General features: G+C 35.4%; 1 protein-coding gene across 5 annotated transcripts in view; it reads left to right on the plus strand.

Annotated features, from left to right (window-relative positions):
- Positions 1–22,261, plus strand: part of TBC1D12 (TBC1 domain family member 12) — a 93,144-nt gene that overhangs the window by 25,914 nt on the left and 44,969 nt on the right. For 2 of the 5 annotated variants that reach the window (XM_055300245.1, XM_055300246.1), the window contains exons 2-3: positions 10,719–10,842; positions 14,371–14,407. Coding sequence is in view for 1 of the 5 variants with exons in the window: in XM_055300244.1 (XP_055156219.1) it covers positions 10,719–10,842 (124 nt within the window). In the remaining 4 variants the exon portion in view is untranslated. Of the gene's footprint in view, positions 1–10,718; positions 10,843–12,369; positions 12,429–14,370; positions 14,408–17,233; positions 17,281–22,261 lie in introns of those variants that run through there. The other 3 variants (XM_055300244.1, XM_055300247.1, XM_055300248.1) reach the window with 3 other exon arrangements.

Below are 22,261 nucleotides of genomic sequence, written 5' to 3' on the forward strand. Positions count from 1 at the left end.
TCTTTTCCTACACTGCGAGAACCCATTTGATCTATATTAATCTCATATATTTGTAATAATATCTTAAAATTGCTTTGCAGATGTATGCCTTTTAGTTACATTATATCCAGTTTTTGAGGCGGGGGTAACCTGAAAACCTAATCCAAAGTTTCTTAGTGGCATAAGAAATTAATGTGGAATATTATCTGGTGGCCTTTCTTAGCAATTGGATACCTGTTGGCTCCTATTTCTTTTACAGAAGTTTCTTCTAGTAACCAAAGTTTATCAGATATGTAAACTTAAGGTATTTGGCTTTGGTTTGTTTGTATAATTTAATGAAAATTTAAACTTCATGATGAACTTATTATCATTGTAATATTATAATATAAAACATATTGAAACCATATTGAAACTCTGTTGTGGAGGTTATGCATTTACCTTGCTTTTTTCCTTTTCATCCTTTCCAGTCATTTCAAAATTCTTCAGAAACTACATCCATAGAAAAGCCTACTATTGTTTGGTTTAAGAAGTTAGTATTCCTTGATTTTAGTTTTGGAGTTGAAAATATCCTTATAAATTAATTTCAAACATAAACACACATCTTAACAGGCTTTTTGTGATGCAGGATAATTTCTAATGGACTTTACTAGAAGACTCATGTATATTTGGCATCTTGGCTGTGATTTATGAAGAATTTTGTAACTTATACAGGTCTGATACGCAGTATTAATATGGATAACCTCTAGTTTTTCATATGAGAAAACTAGAGGTTTGGTAGTGATTACAGTACCTTCACTGTAGATAAAAATATAGAGACATGAGCACCCTCCAAGGGGTGCTCTCTGTAAAGCTTTATGCATGGGGAATTTTCTGATCTGTGATTATTGCTCTCTCTTGGTATAACTGCATCTTATGCTTGTGGTTTCCTCATTCTGCTGCTTTGTCTTACTCTCAGCCAGGTCATATTATTTGAAGTTATGTTTCACTGCATTTAAAAAGAATGCATAACCCCTTCTATTTTATGTTAGCCTGCTGTAATTATATACATAATTCTACGTTTTTAGTACAGAGAATGAAATGCTATTTTTTCCCTTCATAAAACTATCTTCTTTATATATTATGAGGAGACAAACGATTTATAGGCTTTTAGATTTGAAACAATTTTTTAAAAAAGACTTTTTAATTTATTTATTCATGAGAGACAGAGAAAGAGAGAGGGGGGGGAGAGAGAGAGAGAGAGAGGCAGAGACATAGGCAGAGGGAGAAGCAGGCTCCCTGCAGGGAGCCCCAATTCTGGACTCCATCCTGGGACTGCAGGATCATGCCCTGGGCCAAAGGCAGACGCTCAACCAACCACTGAGTCACCCAGGCGTCCCTAGATTTGAAACAATTAAAATTGTAGTGAAAGATCTAATTATGGTCAGTCATTAGAGTTGGTGGTAGTTGTAAAAAACACACCAACAAAACTTGTTCATTGTACACTTTTTACCCCCAAGAGCTAATTTTTAGCATGAGGTCTTCTGACCCAGTAATTACATACATCAGTATGCTGATTGAGACAAATTTATATAGAGATGTGAATTGACCCTAAGAAGAGTACTTAAAATCTGAAATGCTTATCAACTTTGGCCCAAATAAATATACCTAAGCTTGTGGCAAAAGTGGATACCTAGCACTGTGTAGGAAAAGGCTGACTTTATAGCTTCCCAATGGTGGATTCAGAATATGCAGTCTTTTAACTATTTTAGATAATGCTCTCCCGTTATTAGGGAGTTACAATTGGGATTAGCTAGGTTAATAACAGCAAAAACTAGTATTTTTTTGACACATACAAAAGAAAACATGTAACAGATATGTGAATTATGAGGCACGGTGTACATTGGTGAACCCTTTGCCTAGTCTCAGAAATAGAATGTTATCAATACTTTTGAAGATATACCTGTGTCTTACTACCCTTTTCTTTTTGGTTTTGTCTTACTACCCTTTTCACCCCTGAGAAGTAACAACTGACCTGAATTCATTTGGTGATTTAAGCAATAGTTTTTGCCATAACATTTTTCTTACTGTAGTATTTTGAGCTTCATAAAAATGGTATACTGTGTGTACTCTTCTGCATTTTGATTTTTTGTTTTAAAAAACTCAGCATTGTTTTTAAGATTCTTCCATGTTGATGGATATAGCTTTGGTTCATGTTCATTGAGGAAAAATGTTGCATTTAATAACATGCCACAATTTAAGTTTTCCATTCTTTTTCTGCCAGTGGATTTTTGGACTATTAAAGATTTTTGCTCTTTTAAATTAGTCTTTCTTTCTTTCTTTCTTTCTTTCTTTCTTTCTTTCTTTCTTTCTTTCTTTTTCTTTCTTTCTTTCTTTTTCTTTCTCCTTCCTTCCTTCCTTCCTTCCTTCCTTCCTTCCTTCCTTCCTTCCTTCCTTCCATTTTATTTATTTATTCATGAGAGACACACACAGAGAGAGAGAGAGAGAGAGGCACAGACAGGGGCAGAGGGAGAAGCAGACTCCATGCAGGGAGCCTGATGCGGGACTCGATCCCAGGTCTCCAGGACCATACCCTGGGCTGAAGGCGGCGCTAAACCTGAGCCACCCAGGCTGCTCATCTCTTTTAAGTTTCTTGAATGTTCTTAAATATATCTTTTTTTCCTTTCCTCAAAGTGTTTTGGCTGTTTTTGGTCCATTCTTCAATATAAATTTTAGAGTTTTTTCAAGTTCTCCAAAAACCTTGTTGAGGGGCACCACAATGGCTCAGTCGATTAAGTGTCCGCCTTCAGCTCAGGTCATTATTCCGGGGTCCTGGGATCTAGCTCTATGTTGGGTACCCTGCTCAGGGGGAGCCTGCTTCTTCCTCTCCTTCTGCCCCTCCCCCAGCATGCACGTGGGTGCTCTCGCACTCTCTCTCAAATAAATAAATAAAATCTTTAAAAAAAGAAATGGAAAAGGTGGTCCATTTCCTTTCTTAAGGCAGTTCTCTTCTAGTCATCTTTTATAGTTTCCATCAATGGGAATGTTCACATTGACTTTATCATCTTTTTTCAGCATTGAGGTTATCATAGTTATTTTCCTTTTTTCTGTTAATGTTTTTTTTTTAAGATTTTATTTATTTATTCATAGAAACACAGAGAGAGAATGAGAGGCAGAGACACAAGCGGAGGGAGAAGCAGGCTCCATGCTGAGAGCCTGACGTGGGACTTGATCCAAGGTCTCCAGGATCATGCCCTGGGCTGCAGGCGGCGCTAAACCGCTGCGCCACTGGGGCTGCCCCTGTTAATGTTTTGAATAACGTTTAAGATCTTACCAAGTTTGACTGCCTTTGCATTCCTGAGACAAATCTAACCTACTCATGATATTTTTATCTATCTTTACAGATTATATTTCGTTTGCTAATTTTTTTAGGATATTTCTTCTATGTTCATGAGTTAGATTGGTCTATAATCTTACTCTGTTAAGCTGTTCATGTCTGCTTTTGTTAGTTCATATTGGCCTTAAAGATATGATTAAAGATTACTCTCATTCTATAAAATGTTTATACAATATTGTGCAATCTGTATCTTGAAAAATTTGGTAGAACTCTCATAAAAAACTTACATGCCTGATTTTGGGGGAGAGAAATTTTAACTTTTACTTCAGTTTTTAAAATGATTTTGGGATGATTGATATTTTCTGTTCTAAGTCTGTTTTGATAAATTTTATATATATATATATATTTAAGATTTTACTTATTTATTCATGAGACACACACACACACACACACACACACAGAGAGAGAGAGAGAGAGAGAGAGAGAGAGAGAGAGAGAGAGAGAGGCAGAGACACAGGCAGAGAGAAGCAGGCTCCATGCAGGGAGCCTGACGTGGGACTCGATCCCGGGTCTCCAGGATCATGTTCTGGGCCAAAGGCAAGCGCTAAACTGCTGAGCCACCCAGGCTGCCCAATAAATTATATTTTTACATGGGTCTGTCCATTTTGAGAAATGTTCTAAATTAATTGGCCTAGAGTTGTTTATAGATTCTCTTCCCTTTACAAATTTTGCTGCATCTGATTTTATGGGCTTCTCTTTACTCCTAATTTATTTATTTCTATTCTTTTTCCATAACTCCTAGGGGAAATTTTGTCTATTTCACTAAACTTGACAAAAGACCAACTTTTGGCAATGTTTACCCTCTGTATCTGATTGTTAGTTTAAATAGTCTTTTAATTAACACCTATCTTGAGGTATAGTTTACATTCCATAAAATTCATCCATTATAAGAGTACAGTTCAATGATATTAAATTTATATAGCTATACAGCCATTATTGAAATCTAGTTGCAGAGCATTTCTGCCACACCAGAGATCCTTTGTACCCATTTTCATCCCTCATGCAACCACTAATCTAACTTTGTCTCTATAGAATAGGCTTTTTTTGCATAGTTCATATAAATAGGCTTGTACACATGGTCTCATACATCTGACTTCTTTCATGGAGCATATTTTGAGTTTATCCATGTTGTAGCATGTATCAGTTGTCTCATGCCTTTTTACTGCTGATTAGGATTTCATTATATGAGTATATACATTTTGTTTGTATATTCAATAGTTGCTGGATATTTAACCTGTCTTCACATTTTTGCTATTATGAATACTACTGTTAACATTTCTGTGTAAGCCGTCATATGGACCTATGTTTTCATTTCTCTTGGGTAGGCATCTAGGAGTGGAATTGTTGGGTTGTATGGTAATTTATGTTTTACTTATGAAAGAAACTGCCAAATTGTTTTCCAAAATGGCTGCACCACTTAACATTCCTACCAGCATTTGGACCATTTTACATGCCCACCGTCCCAGCTTTTCCACATCCTTGCAAACTTATTTTTTTGTTGTTTTACAAATAATAGCCATCCTTAATGGGTGTGGTTGGTACCTAATTGTGGCTTATGATTTGCTTTTCCTCAATGCTAGACTTATGAACAGTTCATATTGTAGTGACGTCCCATTTTTATTTCTGCTTTTAGTGATTTGAATCTTACCTCTGTTTTCCTAGTCATCTAGCTAAGGGTTTATCAGTTTTATTTATCTTTAAAAAAAAAAACAGCTTTTGGGCAGCCCGGGTGGCTCAACGGTTTAGTGCTTCCTTTGGCCCAGGGCATGATCCTGGAGACCCGGGATCTAGTCCCACGTCGGGTTCCCTGCGTGGAGCCTGCTTCTCCCTCTGCCTGTGTCTTTGCCTGTCTCTCTCGAATAAATAAATAAAATCTTTAAAAAAAAAAAACAGCTTTAAAATTTTTTTTCTAAACTTTATTCTTTCCTTATGCCAGCTTTGGGTTTAGTTTGGTCTTCTGATTTCTTCATCTATGCAGTTAAGTAATTAGTAAGAGATGGTTCTTTTTCTTTATTATTTAAGATTTTATTTATTTATTTGAGAGCAGAGCTAGAAAGAACATGCAAGTGGGGAGAAGGAGCAGAGGGAGAAGCAGACGCCCCACTGAGTTGGGAGCCAATCCGGGGCCTGATCCCAGGACTCTGGATCATGACCTGAGCCGAAGGCAGATGCCTAACTGACTGAGCCACCCAGGCATCCCAAGATGGTTCTTTTTTAATGTATGTGTTTACAACTATAAATTTCCCCCTTAGCTGTATCCCATAAGTTTTGGTATGTTGTGTTTGTTTAAATTCATCTCAGGGTGTTTTCTTTCTTCCCCCGAGGTGTTTTCTAAGTAACCTTGTGATTTTTCTCTTTGACCTCCTGATCATTTAAGACTGTTTTAATTTCCACATATTGGTGAATTTTCCAGTTTGTGTTACTGATTTCTACTCTGATTTTACTGTGATTGAAAAAGAAACTGCATGATTTCAGTCTCTTTAAGGTTATTAAGACTTGTTTTGTGGGTTAACATACAATTCATCCTGGAAGATGTCCTATGTGCCCTTGAGAATGTATATTTTTACTGTTAGATGGGGTGTACTTGTATGCCTGTTAGGTCTAATTGGTTTATAATGTTTTAGTCTTTTCCTTTTTGATCTGCCTGGTTGTTGTATGTATTATTGAGACTAGGCCACTGATGTCTCCAGTTATTATTGTAGAACTGTCTATTTCTCTTTTCAATATTGTTAATTTTGTTTCACATATTTTAGGGCTCTGTTGTTAGGTGCATATATGTTTATAATAGTTATTATATCTTATTGGATTAACTTTTTTCAACATATAATCTTTTTTGTGTCTTGTAACCTGTTTTGTATTAATAACTATTTTGCCTGACAATAATGTAATCACTCCAGGTCTTCTTTGGTTAGTACGTGCTTTCAATATAATTTTCCATTCTTTTATTTTCATCTTCTTTGTATCTTTTTATCTAAAGTGAGTCGCTTGGGGTGCCTGGGTGGCTCAGTTGGTTAAACATCCAACTCCTGATTTCAGCGTAGATCATGATCTCAGGGTAGTTAGATCGAACCCTGCATTAGACTTCATGCTGAGCATGGAGCCTGCTTAAGATTCTCCCTCTCTCTCTCTCCCTTTACCCCAAATCCTCTACTCTCTTCCCCCCTCTAGAAATAAATATAAAATGAGTCTCTTGTTGTCTATTTGACTATTGTTGTCTGTTGACTAATTGACTATTTCAATTAAAAAAAAAGTCTCTTGAAGACAGCATATAGACAGTGTTTCATTCAATCTGCCAATATCTCTCATGTGGAGAGTTTAATTGACTTATATTTAAACTAATTGTTGGTGAGGAAGGATTTATTCCTGCCATTTAGCTATTAGTTTTCAATATGTCTTTTATGGTTTTTGTTCATTAATTCCTCCATTACCACTTTTTTGGTATTTAATATAATTTTTATAGGGCCATTTTGATTCCCTTCTTTTTCTGTATATTTTAAAGCCATTAGTAGTAACTTTAGGGATTACAGGTAACATCTTAAACATACAGCAACCTATTTTGAATAATACCAAATTAGTTTCATTAGTATATAGATCACACTACTAAACATCTTTGTCCCTTCTTTATATTCTTATTGTCAGAGATTACATGTTTATACATTGTGTGTCCATTAACATAAATTTATAAATATTGCTTTATACATTTGCCTTTCAAGCCATATAGGGAAAAAAATAGTTTTACAAACCAAAAATACAATAATACTGGCTTTGACATTTACCTATCTAATTAATTTTACTGGTGTTCTTTATTTCTTCTCATGGCTTTGAGTTTCTCTCTGGCTACTTTTTGTTTCAAGCCTGAAAAACTCCCTTTAGCATTTCTTACAGTTCCGGTCTATTGGTAATGAAATCCTTCAACTTTTGTTTATCTGGAAATATCTTCATTTGTCTTTCATTCTCGAGAAAGAGATTTGCCACGTATACAATTTTTAGTTGCTAATTTTTTTTCTTTTAGAACTTTAAATATGTTATCCCACTAGTTCTGGTCCCCATGGTTTCTGATGAGAAATCAGTTAATCCTATTGAAGATCTCTTGTTTGCCGTATTTGCTTCTCTTGCCATTTTCAAAATTTTCTCTTTGTCCTTGGGTTTTAGCAATATGACTATAATGTGTCTCAAAGTTTATCTACTTGAAGTTTGCTGAGCTTCTTGGATATATATATGTATTCATGCCTTTCATCATATTTGAGAAGTTTTTAGCCATATTTCTTAAAATATTTTTTTCTGCTCCTCTGTTTTTATTTTCTCCTTCTAGGACTCTTATGGTACATGTGTTGGTATACTTAAGAATGTCCTACAGGTTACTTAGGCTCTGCTCATTTTTATTCTTTCTTTCTTTCTTTCTTTCTTTCTTTCTTTCTTTCTTTCTTTCTTTCAGGACTGAATAATTTCATTGGTCTTATCTTCCCATTTGCTGATTTTTTTCTTCTGCTTGCTGTAATCTGATGTTGAACTGCACTAGTGAATTTTTTTTCATTTTAATTATGCTAGTATTCAACTCTAGAATTTGCTTGGTTCCTTTTTATAATATTTTTTCCTTATTGATATTCTTACTTTGTTCATACATTCCCCACTCACCATTTCTTTGTAATTTCCTTTAGTTTTTTGAGACAGTTAATTTAACATCTTTGAGTAGTAATTCCACTCTCTGGGCTTCCTCAAGGATGTTTTTGTCCAATCCTATTTTTCTTGTGAATGATTCATACTTTGCTCTTTCTTTGGGTGCAGTGTAATTTTTTATTGAGACTTGGACATTCTTATTACTATAATGGGTATTCTTTAAATCTGTTACACTTCAGTGATTGCTGATTTTTGCTTGTTGAATGCTAGAGTCATCCATTTGTGGTTTTGTGATATTTCCAAACTATTTTGCAAAGTGTATACTTCTTTTTGTGTGGGATCACAAGTTTCTGTTTGTTTTTTTTTTTTTTAAGATTTTATTTATTTATTTATGAGAGACACAGAGAAGCGCAGAGACATAGGCAGAGGGAGAAGCAGGTTCCCCACAAGGAACCTGATGCGGGACTTGATCCCGGACCCTGGGATCATGCACTGAGCCGAAGGCAGACACTCAGTTGCTGAGCCACCCAGGTGCCCCTCAAATTTCTGTTCTTATTTCTGCAATCAGTTGGTAGCCTGAGAAAGATTTTTTCCTTAAATATCTGGCTCAGAAAGAGGGACAAAAAAGAATTTTATCTTTTTTAATGTTCCAGTAGACACCACCAGTAGAAACCACTGCTGCAAGATGACTGAACTGATATAGGTGTCTGTGCTGGTCCCTCAAGGCACTGCCAGACCAATAAAATCCATAACTCCAAATTTTAGAAGGATGTGATCCCGACTGTCCCTCCTGATGCATCAACTTCAGAAACATGGGCTCCTAATCCCCAATGCTGTGGGAGGGAAGGGTTGAGGAACTGAGGGAAGGTTGTGGTTTACACGTGTTGTAGACTTAGGAAGGATCAACATCCTCTTCCTTCATGTACTTCCCTGTTTGTTACAAGAGTTTGATAAGGTTCTAGAGTTCTAAAATGGTTCATTACAATTGCTCTTTACAGCTCAGTTTTTACTTTGGGGGAGGAACTGAGCTCTAGATCTTCCTGTTCTCCATTTTGCATCAGTGATGCTTTTGAACTGCAAATTTGATTTAAATTTGTTTTAAATTTGATTAAGGCCAGTTTACCAATTTTTTATTTTAGTGGTGCCTGGGTGGCTCAGATGGTTAAGCATCTGCCTTTGGCTCAGGCCATGAACCTGGGGTCCTAGAATCCAGCCCCACATCAAGCTCCTTGCTGAGCATGAAGTCTGCTTCTCCCTTTGCCCCTCCTCCTGCTTATGTGCATGCAGCATGCACATTCCCTCTCAAATAACAAAATCTTAAAAATTTTTAAAATATTTTATCATGACTTTGATGTCATATTCAAATTTTTTTGCATAAACCATGGTGACTCCTGTGTTTAGCATGGCTGGATGGCAGACCTTTGGAGTATAGGCAGGCCACAGAGAGCCTGGTAGGGGCAGCATAGCATGGCTTGGTAAGAGCTGCCCAGGGAGTACAAGTGAGCTGTGTGGGGCTTACCAAGGGAACAAGTATATCACTGCCAGCAAGAAGCTTTTGGGGTGATAGTTTCCATATCAAGAGGGCTGCAGAAAAGCCATCTCCAGGCCGAGTTTGCTTATGCTGCAAGTTTGCCTAAGGACTGCATGTCCCGGGCACTTGACTGATTAAATTTCTACTGGATGTCCTCACACCCGTGCCACTGACCCACCTTGCAGCAGCTAGAAATCTCAGGAAAGCTCTTTATCCTATAGTGTCTCTTCATTGCCCTCTATTAAGAAAATTTAACAGTTTTATGTTCATTTTGAAGGAGAAATGCTCATAGAAATTGTTATTACGCACATGATATCAAATATTATTTAAATTAATAGACCATCCTTTGAGGGTTGAAATTTTATGTTATAAAAATATCAGTCCTTAGTGTAATCATTATTAAAAACCTCCAATCTAGAGATCTTATTAAGTAGAAAATTGAGTTACTATTTATATAATCCCTGAGATGAAACTTCTAGGGCCTCCTAAGTAGAAATTACATCAGTTCAATTCCATTGCACACCCAAGGAAATGAGAGTGTCTTTTTAATCTATTATGGATTATCCCACATTTTTTGGTAATATTTTATTTACTTATTTGAGAGAGAGCACAAGAAGAAGGAAGGGGAAGGAGAAGGAGAAGCAGGCTCCCTACTGAGCAGGGAGCCTGATGTGGGGCTCCATCCCCAGGACGCTGGGATCATGACCTGAGCTGAAGGCAGCCACATAACCCACTGAGCCTCCCTGGCACCCTGAGTCTCGTCAGTCTAATAGTCAGTTGTATAAGTAATAGAAATAATTTTATTTAGGGGTACCTGGCTCACTTGGTGGAGCATGCAATTCTTGATCTTGAGGTTGCGAGTTACAGACCTATGTTGCATGTAGAGATTACTTAATAAAAAACAATCTTAAAAAAAGAATTTAAAAGTATTTTGTATTTATCTTGAGTACAAACATACTTTAAAAATTATTAAGTAGGGGATCCCTGGGTGACTCAGCGGTTTAGCGCCTGCCTTTGGCCCAGGGCGCGATCCTGGAGTCCCAGGATCAAGTCCCACATTGGGCTCCCGGCATGGAGCCTGCTTCTCCCTCCTCCTGTGTCTCTGCCCCTCTCTCTCTCTATGTCTATCATAAATAAATAAATAAATCTTTAAAAAAAATTATTAAGTAGTCCTCTGGTTATCAGAAACACAATTCATGTAACTTTTTTGTGTTTCAGAAACCTTTTTCCAAAAAGGACAAAGGAACTCAAATCAGTTGTCCATAGTGCTCCTGGTTGGAAATTATTTGGTAAAGTCCCTCCCAGAGAGAATCTTCAGAAAACTTCCAAAATCATTCAACAGGTAAGTACTAATATAGCCATGTGGTTTCTCTTAGTGTTTCAAATATTTTTTGATAACTTAATCATATTCTACTTTCATTCATACTTTTTCTACATAAAAAATTGGGGGATTATTAGATATTTGTAGTAATGTAATTTTTTTTAATGCACATATTTTCAGTTATCTTTTATGGTTGTGAAAATTCTCTAAAGTGATAGAACATTGGTTTTTTTCACCCTAGTTTTCCTTGCAGAGCTTTTTGGCTTTTTTGTTTCATTCTTCTTAGCTAAGCACTCTTACCACATACTTTGATTTCTAGTGGCATATGGTTGCCAGTGGTGCAGAATTGTCAACTGATGAAACAGAAAGCAAAAACAGTAAATTTTGAGGTTGAACTCTGTTTTTGATCACTTTTCTAGTGGTCTGCCTAAACCAAGGACTTTGTGAGATGAGTGGGTATAGAATCTGTTTCTAGTAATTTTGGAGCCAGTTCTTCTAATATCTATATTAATATCCATATTCTGAAGCTCTTAAGAATTTTAGATATTTGGCTCTTAAAACTTGACTCCATTAGTACTAGGATATCAGTGAGACTGGATCAATTTACAGGCATTTTTAAGTTCTGAGAAGTTGTTGCTCAGGAGATATGTATGTACTGCATTTCCTGTTTCTCTCCTTCCCATTCGGAGTTTTTCAGATTCAACACAACCATCATGTATAAAAATAATCACATTAAGACAATAATCATCATTCAAATTGGATAAAATATCTTCCAATCTTCCATTAAGGATTTAATAGTGCCTCTTTTATTGCTTAAAGAGAAACTGGTTTCCCAAGTAATACAAGAAAATTTTTAGATCTTTAAAAACATTTGTTGTAGTTAATTTTATTTACAATTAAAATATTGACTAGTTTATAAAGGTGCTGGGACTTAGAACTGTAGTGTTGTGTTTTGCAGCCTGTGAACCCCATGTGCTGCAGCTAATGCAGAGGGGAACAGTGGCAGACTCATTGATATTCTACGTGTGTTGGGATACAGCACAGACCATTATCTTCAGATTATACACAATTTCAACATTAAATGGCATTATATTTTTTTTCCTGGCATCATATCTTTGTGAATCTGGTTTTCTGAGATTGCTGTGATGAAAATCAGATACTATTATGCAAAGATCAATGTTCAACAGGAAATGAGCGTGATCGTGTCCAGTCTCATTTCAAGATTTGTAAAATTAGAGTGTACCCCAAGCATACATGCCTAATAAGTAATTGTGGTTATTTAAGAATGAAAACCTTTTTCCCTTCAATTTATATGTATTATTTTTTCAAATGACTACTAAGTGTTAGGACAGAAATCCTTATTAAATTGTTGGACATAACTATTTATTAAACAGAATATTTAGGCATTTCTGTTGGTTTAGGGGAAGTTGTGAAAAAATTATTGGTACACTAAGGGTACTGTTAACCAAGAAACTAGGAATTTTTGCTATCTCAACATCTTAAATTTTAACTTTTTTATAAAGTCTGAAAGTAACTTCTCTTGTCTAGAGTTTTTCAGAAGACCAAGTTCGCCCTCTAGAGGCAAAACAGTGGTCTTGCTATTGAAGGTTTGTATTCTTGACTTTATGATAGTTTATGTTAAATATGCATGTGCATACTTTTATATCTTTATGTAAACTAACATTCTGCCATAGGTCTCTAAATTACTGGTTGGATAATTTTCTGTTTACTTATATGCTGTATACGTTTAATTAGTTTTCATTTTGGAAAGTTAAGACGTCACATTCTTTCTTTTTCATATATATTGTGTGAAAATTTGATGAGTGCTCAGGGAAAAAACAACTCTTATTTTTATGTGGGAAGAGAGAGTGGAGTTTAAATGCAGTTGCTCTCCTCTGTAGTCCTTTGTCTGGCCTTTTACAAATGATGTTATCTCCTACCTGCTACTTTTAGTTTTTGAATGTTCCAGCAATGTGGAGGTGCTAGTGTGTATTTTGGTGCCTTTTCCATGATTGTTTGTTTGCTGGGAGGTCTGGTAGATAGTGAAGTCTTTTTTCTTCTGATCCTTCTCCACCCTCAAAATATGTATCTCCCTTTGGATGGAACCTATTTCTGCGTCTCCCTGTCTGCTTTTTCTTTCCCTATTTCTGTGTATGTTCTCTCATCCTCATTTGTGTGACTTCGCTCCCCTTTTTCCTGCAGTTGTCATTTTCAAAGTGGGCATGATTTTCTTTTATTAGTAACAGCAAATTTATAACTTTGTGTCTCTGTTGTTTCCACAGCCCTGACTTCTAATCTGTAAAATATTAATGAATATAAAAATATATTTGAGATCCTTTACCATTTACTCCTTGTGAATGAATGCTATATGTTCAGAGTCAGAAATAAAAAGTGAAATTATTACCAGTAAAGACGTGAGGAATGTTAGGGCACGTCTTTATTTTCTTTTTTTAAAAAAATATTTAATTTATTTATTTGAGAGAGAGAGAGCAGGAGCAGGGAGAGGGAGGGTGCTGGGAGGAGCAGAGGGAGAGGGAGAAGCATATTCCCTACTAGGCAGGGAGCCCAGCGCAGAATTTGATCCTAGAACTCTGGGATCATGACCTGAGCTGAAGGCAGATGCTTAATGGGCCGAGCCACCCAGGCTCCTCAGAACACATCTTTCATGTTTTAGGGCAGGGCTTTATGCTATTCAGGCTATAGAAAATGAAGGTTGCTTAGTAATTCCAGTGTAAAAGTACCTGAAAAAGTGAGGCAGTGCTAAAAGTACAAAACAAAAGTACATTCTGCTGGGCTTTCTAAGGATTCCTTACTTGCTTTTTGATTGGCATAATAGTTAAGTTTTACTGAGAGATTAGAGGAGGAGTAGTATCTCATAGGATAATAATTTTTTAAAGCAGATATTCAGAAAGGAGTTGATATATTCTTAAGTATGATTATATTATTGGGCCAGAATTTTCTTTTTAGTGGAAAGATCTATAAGATTATAAAGTAACTGTATGGAAAAGTAAGATTTTATTAATAAACTTTTTTCCTAAATTATTAATTACACAATTAACACATGATTGCATTCTCTATAAAGTATAAAACATTATAGGAAGATATGTTTCATTTCACTTCCCCCTCACATTTTTAGGCCTTTTAAAATTCACTTTTTGTGTGGAAGCACATATAATTGTATGTGTATATTTTTACATATGTGGTGTTATCTATATTTTTATAATTAATTTTAAGTACAGGATATTACTCTATATAATTTTTTTGCTTTATTTATATTTACATGTTTTGTACCCTTGGCCTTTCAGAGATACATGAAGTTCATAAGTGAAAGATATTTGTAGGTTATTTTTAAAATTTTTATTATAGTAAATTTTATTAAAGTTCTGATCAATTATAGTGCTTTCATGTTAGGATAAAGCAACATAAAAATCATTTTAGGGTAACAGCAAAGTCAAACTTATGTTTGGCTTTTAACTTGAATCAATTCCCAAATCATATGAATATTCATAATATTATTTTATGAGGATTATCACATGTGTTCTCTTGCAGGTGTGAAATTCCTGCTTGTGGCCTTTTGAACCAGTTGGTGAGCCATATTAAGAATTGCATCTATTAATTATAAATAGTATTTCAGTTATATTGTATTCAATTGACCTAAGTTTTTGGTTTTTCTAAATTAATCGGCCAAAGTTGGAGTGTAGCTACATTGTCTTATGACCTCCAAACTGCAAGTAAGAATGATTACAAATAAGCCATGTTATGTATAATTGTAACATGATTGCAATCTAGATTGAATATACCCTATTTATCAAACTGACAGATTTTTTTTTGCTGGATACTGTTTTTATATTGGCATCTTGAAATAAGCGAATGAGGTTATAGTACTTAGATGATGTTTCCAGTTTTTCATCACTCCTGTCTTTTTCTGAGTGAAGTTTCAGTTGAGAGGTTGAATCACTTTCACAAAGCTTTTGACAGGTAAGGGAAAAAAGTTTTAAGATACTAACTGATTTCTTAATCTGAGCACTTCAAAATGTATTAAAAATCTAAAAGAGTAGGTCACTTTCCTCAGTTAAGCCATTGCCTTTGAAATGTTTTACTGCAGGAACAAAAACATTATGAAAAGGACTAGAATATGTGTGCTTTGTGAGCAATACTTAAATACACAACATTGTGAAGGTGTTAGAGTTTAATATTGTGGTTAATAACTTGATTGGTGTATGCAGCATTAGAATACTTGAAAACAGTTTGTTGGCTTTAATTATGCTTAAATATAGGTACCTTCAGTGTAAAATTTGAGTAGTGCAAAAAGTACCTACTTCCTTATTTGTGGTTAAATTGTGGAGGGGCTAGACTATGTTCAGAATTTATTTTTGAAGAGTCCTTAAAATTGTTACACCCTTGTGTGTTTCATTTTCACCTTTGTTTACCTAGGTAATGTCACCTTGAGAAGGTAGTCAGTAACTACCTTTCCAGCTGCATGTGTGTTCTTTGTTTTATAGTTAATGATAAATTATTGTCTTTCCTCTGTGTGAATAAACTGATTTCATAGAAGTTAATTTGTATGGTCTGAGAAAGGCATTCATAATAGCTCAGCCTGTACTTCTTGGAGAGGAGAAAAGTATAAGCCTTAAGAGAAAGCTTACTTTAGTTAAAGAAAACTAAAAGAATAAAAGCAGAAAATTCTCACAAATTGAACTGTGCAGGATTTGGAGGAAAGTTTTTTTGATCTCAGAGACAGAGACTTGGAAAAGGGTTATAGTCTGAAAATACTGACTAGTTATTTGATTCTGTAAATTCAGTTTGTGTCAAAGTTATATTAAAAGTTTTATTTTGTCTTTATGTTAGACTTGAATATTACATTAGGCATCAAATTAGATGAAACAAACAAAATTGTTCTAATAACTATACCAAAATGAAGTTTACTAAGGCATTCCTGTATGCCAAAGGGTCATGAAATGTTTTGTCCCAAGGTATCATTTAAGGTTTAGTTATGCGATTGATTTTATTTCTCCTGATTCACAGACTCTGGAATAAAATTTAGAGTCAGTAAAGGCATCATAATTGGCTTTATCCTCTCTGCTCCAAGCTTGATGGTTTCCCTGGCTCTTGGATCAAGTTGTGTAAGAGAGCCTCTTTATCTTGGGCAGACATGGTCTTTAGGTGGTAGGGAGGTCTGTCTACATGGGGAGTTACTTCCATTTCTGAAATATTACTCTGGCTATCTATAAACTGTTCACAGCATATAGAAATATGAGGGTTTACTTATTGATGCAGCTTTAACATTAACTCCTTTAGGAGAGGTGTTCTCACTGTCTATAGAAATTCAAAGTCAAGTAGGTTTATGTCAGGCTTTTTTGGTTTTCATGTTATCTTTGGAAGAGAAGCTCCTATTTTATTCTCTCTTCTCCCCAGTTCAGTATTTTACTTCTTTAAGAAGCTGTTCAAAGACTCTGGCCACCCTCCCTTTGAACCCATAGTCTGATCTTTTCTCACATTGCCGTCCTAGTCACCTTCTTTCTGGTAGGTATCTTTAGCTACAGAGCCCACAGCATCAAAGTGTCGCAGAATACCATTCTGCTACCAGCTCACCATGTGACTTCATGTTAGCAAACTCTAAGCCTTTTCTCTAGCAGAAATTGAAGGATAAAATTCTTGAACAGATTCTAGATTCTTCTCTAAGATTGTCTGGCTTTTGTTTCAATAAATGCATAATTCAACATACATTGACATGTACTATATAATAGGTATGGCTCGAGTTCTTGGGATATAAATAAATATGAGTCCTAGTCTTTGAATTATTCTAGTATAACTATGAGGCAAGGCAAAGCTTTATATATAATTTTAATGATTTTGAGTGCTGTAGTACTTTGTCAACAAAGTATGAAGAGTACATATGAAAGAATAGTTCATTCTCAGAGATGACATGAGTTGTGTTCTGAAGTATGCTAACTAGTAGGAGTTTATAAGGTAGACAAGATGGGGAAGGCCGTTCCAGAAAGAGGAAATTGAACAAGCAAGCAGGAATCAACAAGATTTGTTTAGTTAGTAGACCAGTATATCAGGGATATAGGATAGATGGTGAAAGGTTATTAGCCACAAGATTAGAGAGTTGGGTTTTATCCAGAATACTTTTAAATAAGGTACTGAGACATCAAATTCATATATTAGAAAAGTAATTCTGGAGGTGTTATATAAACTAAATTAGAAAAGAGTGGGTTGGCAAACAAGGATATTAAGATTTATTGTAATAGTCTATGATTCTGGTTGCTAAATACAGTGGATTACCTAGAGAATGTGTTAAAAATACAGCCCCATTCATTGAGTTCCTAATGTCAGATTTGTGTTTTTCAATTCTTGTGTTTCTAGTTGGCTCTTTTTCAAATCTGCTATATCACTTTTTACAGTTTACAGTTCCCTGCTGAAATTTCAAGCTTGGCCTTTATCTCCTTAAACATAGTAAGTATAGTTGTTTCATAGCCTGTGTCTGATAACTCCAGTGTCTGCAAATTCTGTAGGTCTGTTTTTTTTTTAATTTTAATTTTTATTTATTTATTTTTTAATTTATGATAGTCACAGAGAGAGAGAGAGAGAGAGAGAGAGAGAGAGACACAGGCAGAGGGAGAAGCAGGCTCCATGCACCGGGAGCCCAATGTGGGATTCGTTCCTGGGTCTCCAGGATCGCGCCCTGGGCCAAAGGCAGGTGCTAAACCGCTGCGCCACCCAGGGATCCCTGTAGGTCTGTTTATATTGAAAATTATTTCTGCTAGTTTTTTTTTTTAAGATTAATTTACTCACGCGCGCGTGTGCGAGAAAGAGAAAGAGAGAGAAAGCAGGTATGAATGGGGGGGGGCAGAGGGAAAAGGAGAGAGAATCTCAAGCAGACTCCCTGCTGGGTGCCAAGTTCCACATGAGGCTCCCAACTTATGACCTGAGCTAAAATCAAGAGTTGACCTGAGCTTAAATTCAAGAGTTGGGGGCCTAACCAACTGAGCCTCCCAGATGCCCCTATGCTAGTTTTTGTTAGATGCTACTTTATCTCTGCATGCCTAGTTACCTTTGCTTGGGTACTGGATATAATATTTGGAACATATATATAGAAAAGAACTTGAAGGCTATCATCCTTGAGAGATTTTAATTTATGTCTCTCAGGTACCTGATGGTACTAGCTATCTAGTTTTTTCTTCCTTTAAGATGAGCAGAGCTCAGATGCCGTCTGTTTTGGCCATTTTTCTTATTAAGTTGAAAACATTTTTGGGGGCAGCCCGGGTGGCTCAGCGGTTTGGCACCACCTTCAGCTCAGGGTGTGGTCCTGGAGATCCGGGATCAAGTCCCATGTCAGGCTCCCTGCATGGAATGGAGCCTGCTTCTCCCTCTGCCTGTGTCTGTACCTCTCTCTCTGTATCTCTCATGAATATATAAATAAAATATTTAAAAAAAAACATTTTTTGATTATTAAATCAACTCTTCATTCCTGGGATAAACTCGCAATTAGTCAAAGTCATCATTCATTTTGTATGTTGCTGGATTTGATTTGCATATATATATATTTTAAAGATTTATTTATTTATTCATTAGAGAGAGGGAGTCAGACACACACAGGCAGAGAGAGAAGTAGGCTTCATGCAGGGAGCCCGACGTGGGGCTCGATCCCCAGATGCAGGATCATGCCCTGAGCCAAAGGCAGATGCTCAACCACTGAGCCACCCAGGTGTCCCTAATTGATAAACTTCTTTAGAGTATTTTTGGATTCATAACAAAATTGAGAAAAAGTACAGAGAATTTCTGTATACCTCCTGTCCCACACAGGCACAGACTTCCATGCTGTTGACTTCCTATACCACTGTTTTGTACCTTTGTTAACAGTGAATCTACACTGACACATCATAATCATCCAAAGTCCATAGTTTACATTAGGGTATACTCCTGGCGTTGTGTACATTTGAAGAGTTTGACAAGTGTATAATGACACTATAGTATCATATTGGAATAATTTCACTTTATTCATTAATGAATAAAGCTGAAGCTGCTATAAACATCTGCAATTTTTTTTATGGATATAAGTTTTCATTTCATTTGGGTAAATGCCAAGGATTCTGATTGCTGGATCATATTGTAAAGATATGTTTAGTTTTGTAATAAATAGCTAAACTGTATTCCAAAGTGGATGTACCATTTTTCATTCTCATCAGCAGTGAATGAGAGTTCTATTGCTCCTCATCCTCATCGGCATTTGGTGTTGTCAGTGTTTTGGATTTTGGGCATTCTAATAGGCATGTAGTAGTATCCTATTGTTGTTTTAACTTGCAATTCCCTATTAACATATGAGGTGGAGCATCTTATGTTTACTATATATCTTCTTTAATAAGTTATCTCTTCAGATCTTTTGCCATTTTTTAACTGGATTGTTCATTTTATAACAGTAAGGACAAGGCATCTTGGTGGCTCAATTAAGTGTCCCAACTTTTGATTTTGGCTCAGGTCATCTCATTCGTCAGATTGAGCCCTATGTTGGGCTCTGTGCTAATAAGCAGGAAGGGAGTCTACTAGAGATTCTCTTCCTTTCCCTTTGCATCTCCCACACTTGCTTGTTCACACTTTCTCTATAAATGGGTAAATTTTTCATATATATATGTATAAGAAGAACAGAACTCAGTAGACTTTTAAGAGTTTTTTGTATATTTTGTCTAATAGTTCTGTATCAGATACATCTTTTGCAAGTATTTCCTGCCAGTTTGTGGCTTGTCTTCTCATTTTCTTATAGTATCTTTAACAAAGCAGAAGTTTTTCATTTTAATAAAGTTCTGTTTCTCACTGGTTTCTTTCATGGATTGTGCTTTTGGTGTTACAGGAAAATTATCATCATGACCAAGGTCATTTAGGTTTTCTCCTGTCTTCTAGGAGTTTTATAGTTGGGTATTTTTTGTTGTTTTTTTAACGTCTATGGAGTTTTTTTTTTTTTTTTAAGATTTTAATTTATTTATTCATGAGAGACGCAGAGGGAGAAGCGGGCTCCCTGCAAGGAACCTGATGTGGGACTTGATTCCAGGACCCCGGGATCATGCCCTGAGCCAATGGCAGACACTCAACCACTGAGCCACCCAGGCTTCCCTATTGAGTTAATTTTTATGAATGATAAAAGTCTGTATCTAAATTCGTTTTTTTGCATGTGGATGTCCAGTTATTCACCGTTTGTTGGCAAGACTGTCTTTGTTTGATTCTGTTGCCTTTGCTCTTTTGTCAAAGACTAGTTGACTGTATTTATGTGGGTCTATTTCTAAGCTGTCTGTTCTGTCCCATTGATAACATTTGTCTTTTCTTTTGTCAGCACCACACTATCTTGATTATTGCAGTTTTATAGTGAGTCTTGAAGACAGGTAGTATCAATCTTCTACCTTTATTTGTGTCCTTCAATATTAAGTTTGTTATTCTGGGTCTTTTGCCTCTACCTATAAACTTTAGAATCACTTTGTTAATACCTACAAAATAACTTCCTAGTATTTTGATTGAGATTATGTTGAATTAATAAATTTGAGAAGAACTGACCTCTTGTCAATACTGACTCTTCCTGACTAAAAACATGTCGTATCTCCCCATTTATTTTGTTCTTTTTGATATCTTTCAACAGAGTTTTATAGATTTCCACTTGTAGATCATGTACATATTTTGTTAGATTTATGCCTATATCATTCTTTTGGATGCTTATGTATAAATGCATTTTAAATTTCAAATTCCAAATAAATAAATAAATAAATAAAAATAAATTTCAAATTCCATATGTTTATTGCTGACAAATAGGAAAGCAATTGGCTTTCCTTATATCCTGCAACCTTGCTTTAATCTCTTGTTAGTTCTAGGAGTTTGTTGATTTGTTCAGATTTTCTACAATGATAATCATGGCATCTGCAAACAAAGAGAGTTTTTATTTTTTCCTTCTCTATCAGTATACTTTTTATTTCCTTTTCTTGTTTTATTGCATGAAGTAGGACTTCTATATAATGTTGACAGGCAATGGTGGGAGGGGATATACTTGTGTTCTTGATTGTAGTATCAAAACTTTGAGTTTCTCACCATTAGATATACTAGGTCCAGGTTTTTTTTTTTTTTGCTATTATTTAAAAAAGTGTGTGTGTGTGTGTGTGTGTGTGTGTGTGTGTGTGTGTTGTTCCATTATATCTCTGATCATTTCTTTGGGGTAACTTTTTCTTTTTAAATTTTATTTTTTAAATTTATTTTTATTGCAATATAGTTGACACACAATGTTACATTAGTTTCAAGTGTACAACATAATTAATTGATAGTTTCATATGTTATGCTGTGCTCACCATAGTATAGCTACCATCTGTCACTGTATAGTGCTATTACTAGCTACAGATTTTTAGTAGATATTATTTATCAGGTTGAGAAAGTATCCTTTAATTCCTAGTTTACTGAGTTTTTGTTAGGAATGTGTTGAATTTTGTCAAATACTTTTTCTGTATTTATATGATCATGTGGTTTTTCTTTAGCCTATTGATATGATGGATTATATTAATTGACTCTAAAATGTTGAGTCAGTCAGCCTTGCATACCTGGGGTAGATAAATTCCCCTTGGTTATTGTGTATAATCCTTTTTAGACATTGTTGGATTCAATTTGCTAATATTTCATGGAGGATATTTGCATCACTATTCATGTGAGTTATTGGTCTATAATTTTCTTATGGTGTCTTTTTGCATGTTTTGATATTAGGATAATGCTGGCTTCATAGATTAAGTTAGGAAGTAATACTCCTTCTGTCTTCTGGAAGAGATTAGAAAATTGGTATAATTTCTTCCTTATATGTTTGGTAGAATTCACCAGTGAAGCCATCTGAGCCAGGTGCTTTCTGTTTTGGAAGGTAATTACTGATTCAGTCCCCCTTCTCTCTTTCCTTGCCTTCTTTTCTCTTCTCCTTCCTTTCCTTCTTTCTTTTCTTTCCAGAGTTACTAGGCTGATTCAGTTTTTTTAAACAGATAATAAACTTTTCAGATTATCTATTTCTTATGAGTTTTAGCAGATTGTATCTTTAAGAAATTGATCCATTGCATCTGAGTTACCAAATTTATGGGCATCTGGTTGTTCATAATATTCCTTTAATGACCATCAGATCTGTAGTGATGTTCCATCTTTGATTTCTGATATTTGTAGTTTTTGTCTCTTTCTCTCTTCTTTTTTCTTAGCCTGACTGGAAGCTGTGTCTTCTTTGATTTTTCTGTCTCCTGGGTCTCTCAATTCTGATAGTGGGGTTTGGAGCCTCTACATATAATAGTGGATTCATCTGTTTTCTCCTATAGTTTTTTCACTTTTTGCTTCAAAATTTTGATATCTATTGTTCAGTGCATACACATTAAGGATTTTTATGTCTTCTTGGAATATTGACCCCTTTACCATTATATAATGCCTCTTTTTTATATCCCTG

Source organism: Nyctereutes procyonoides, unplaced genomic scaffold (genome assembly GCF_905146905.1).
Source record: "Nyctereutes procyonoides isolate TBG_1078 unplaced genomic scaffold, NYPRO_anot_genome, whole genome shotgun sequence".
Classification (NCBI taxonomy): Eukaryota; Metazoa; Chordata; class Mammalia; order Carnivora; family Canidae; genus Nyctereutes; species Nyctereutes procyonoides.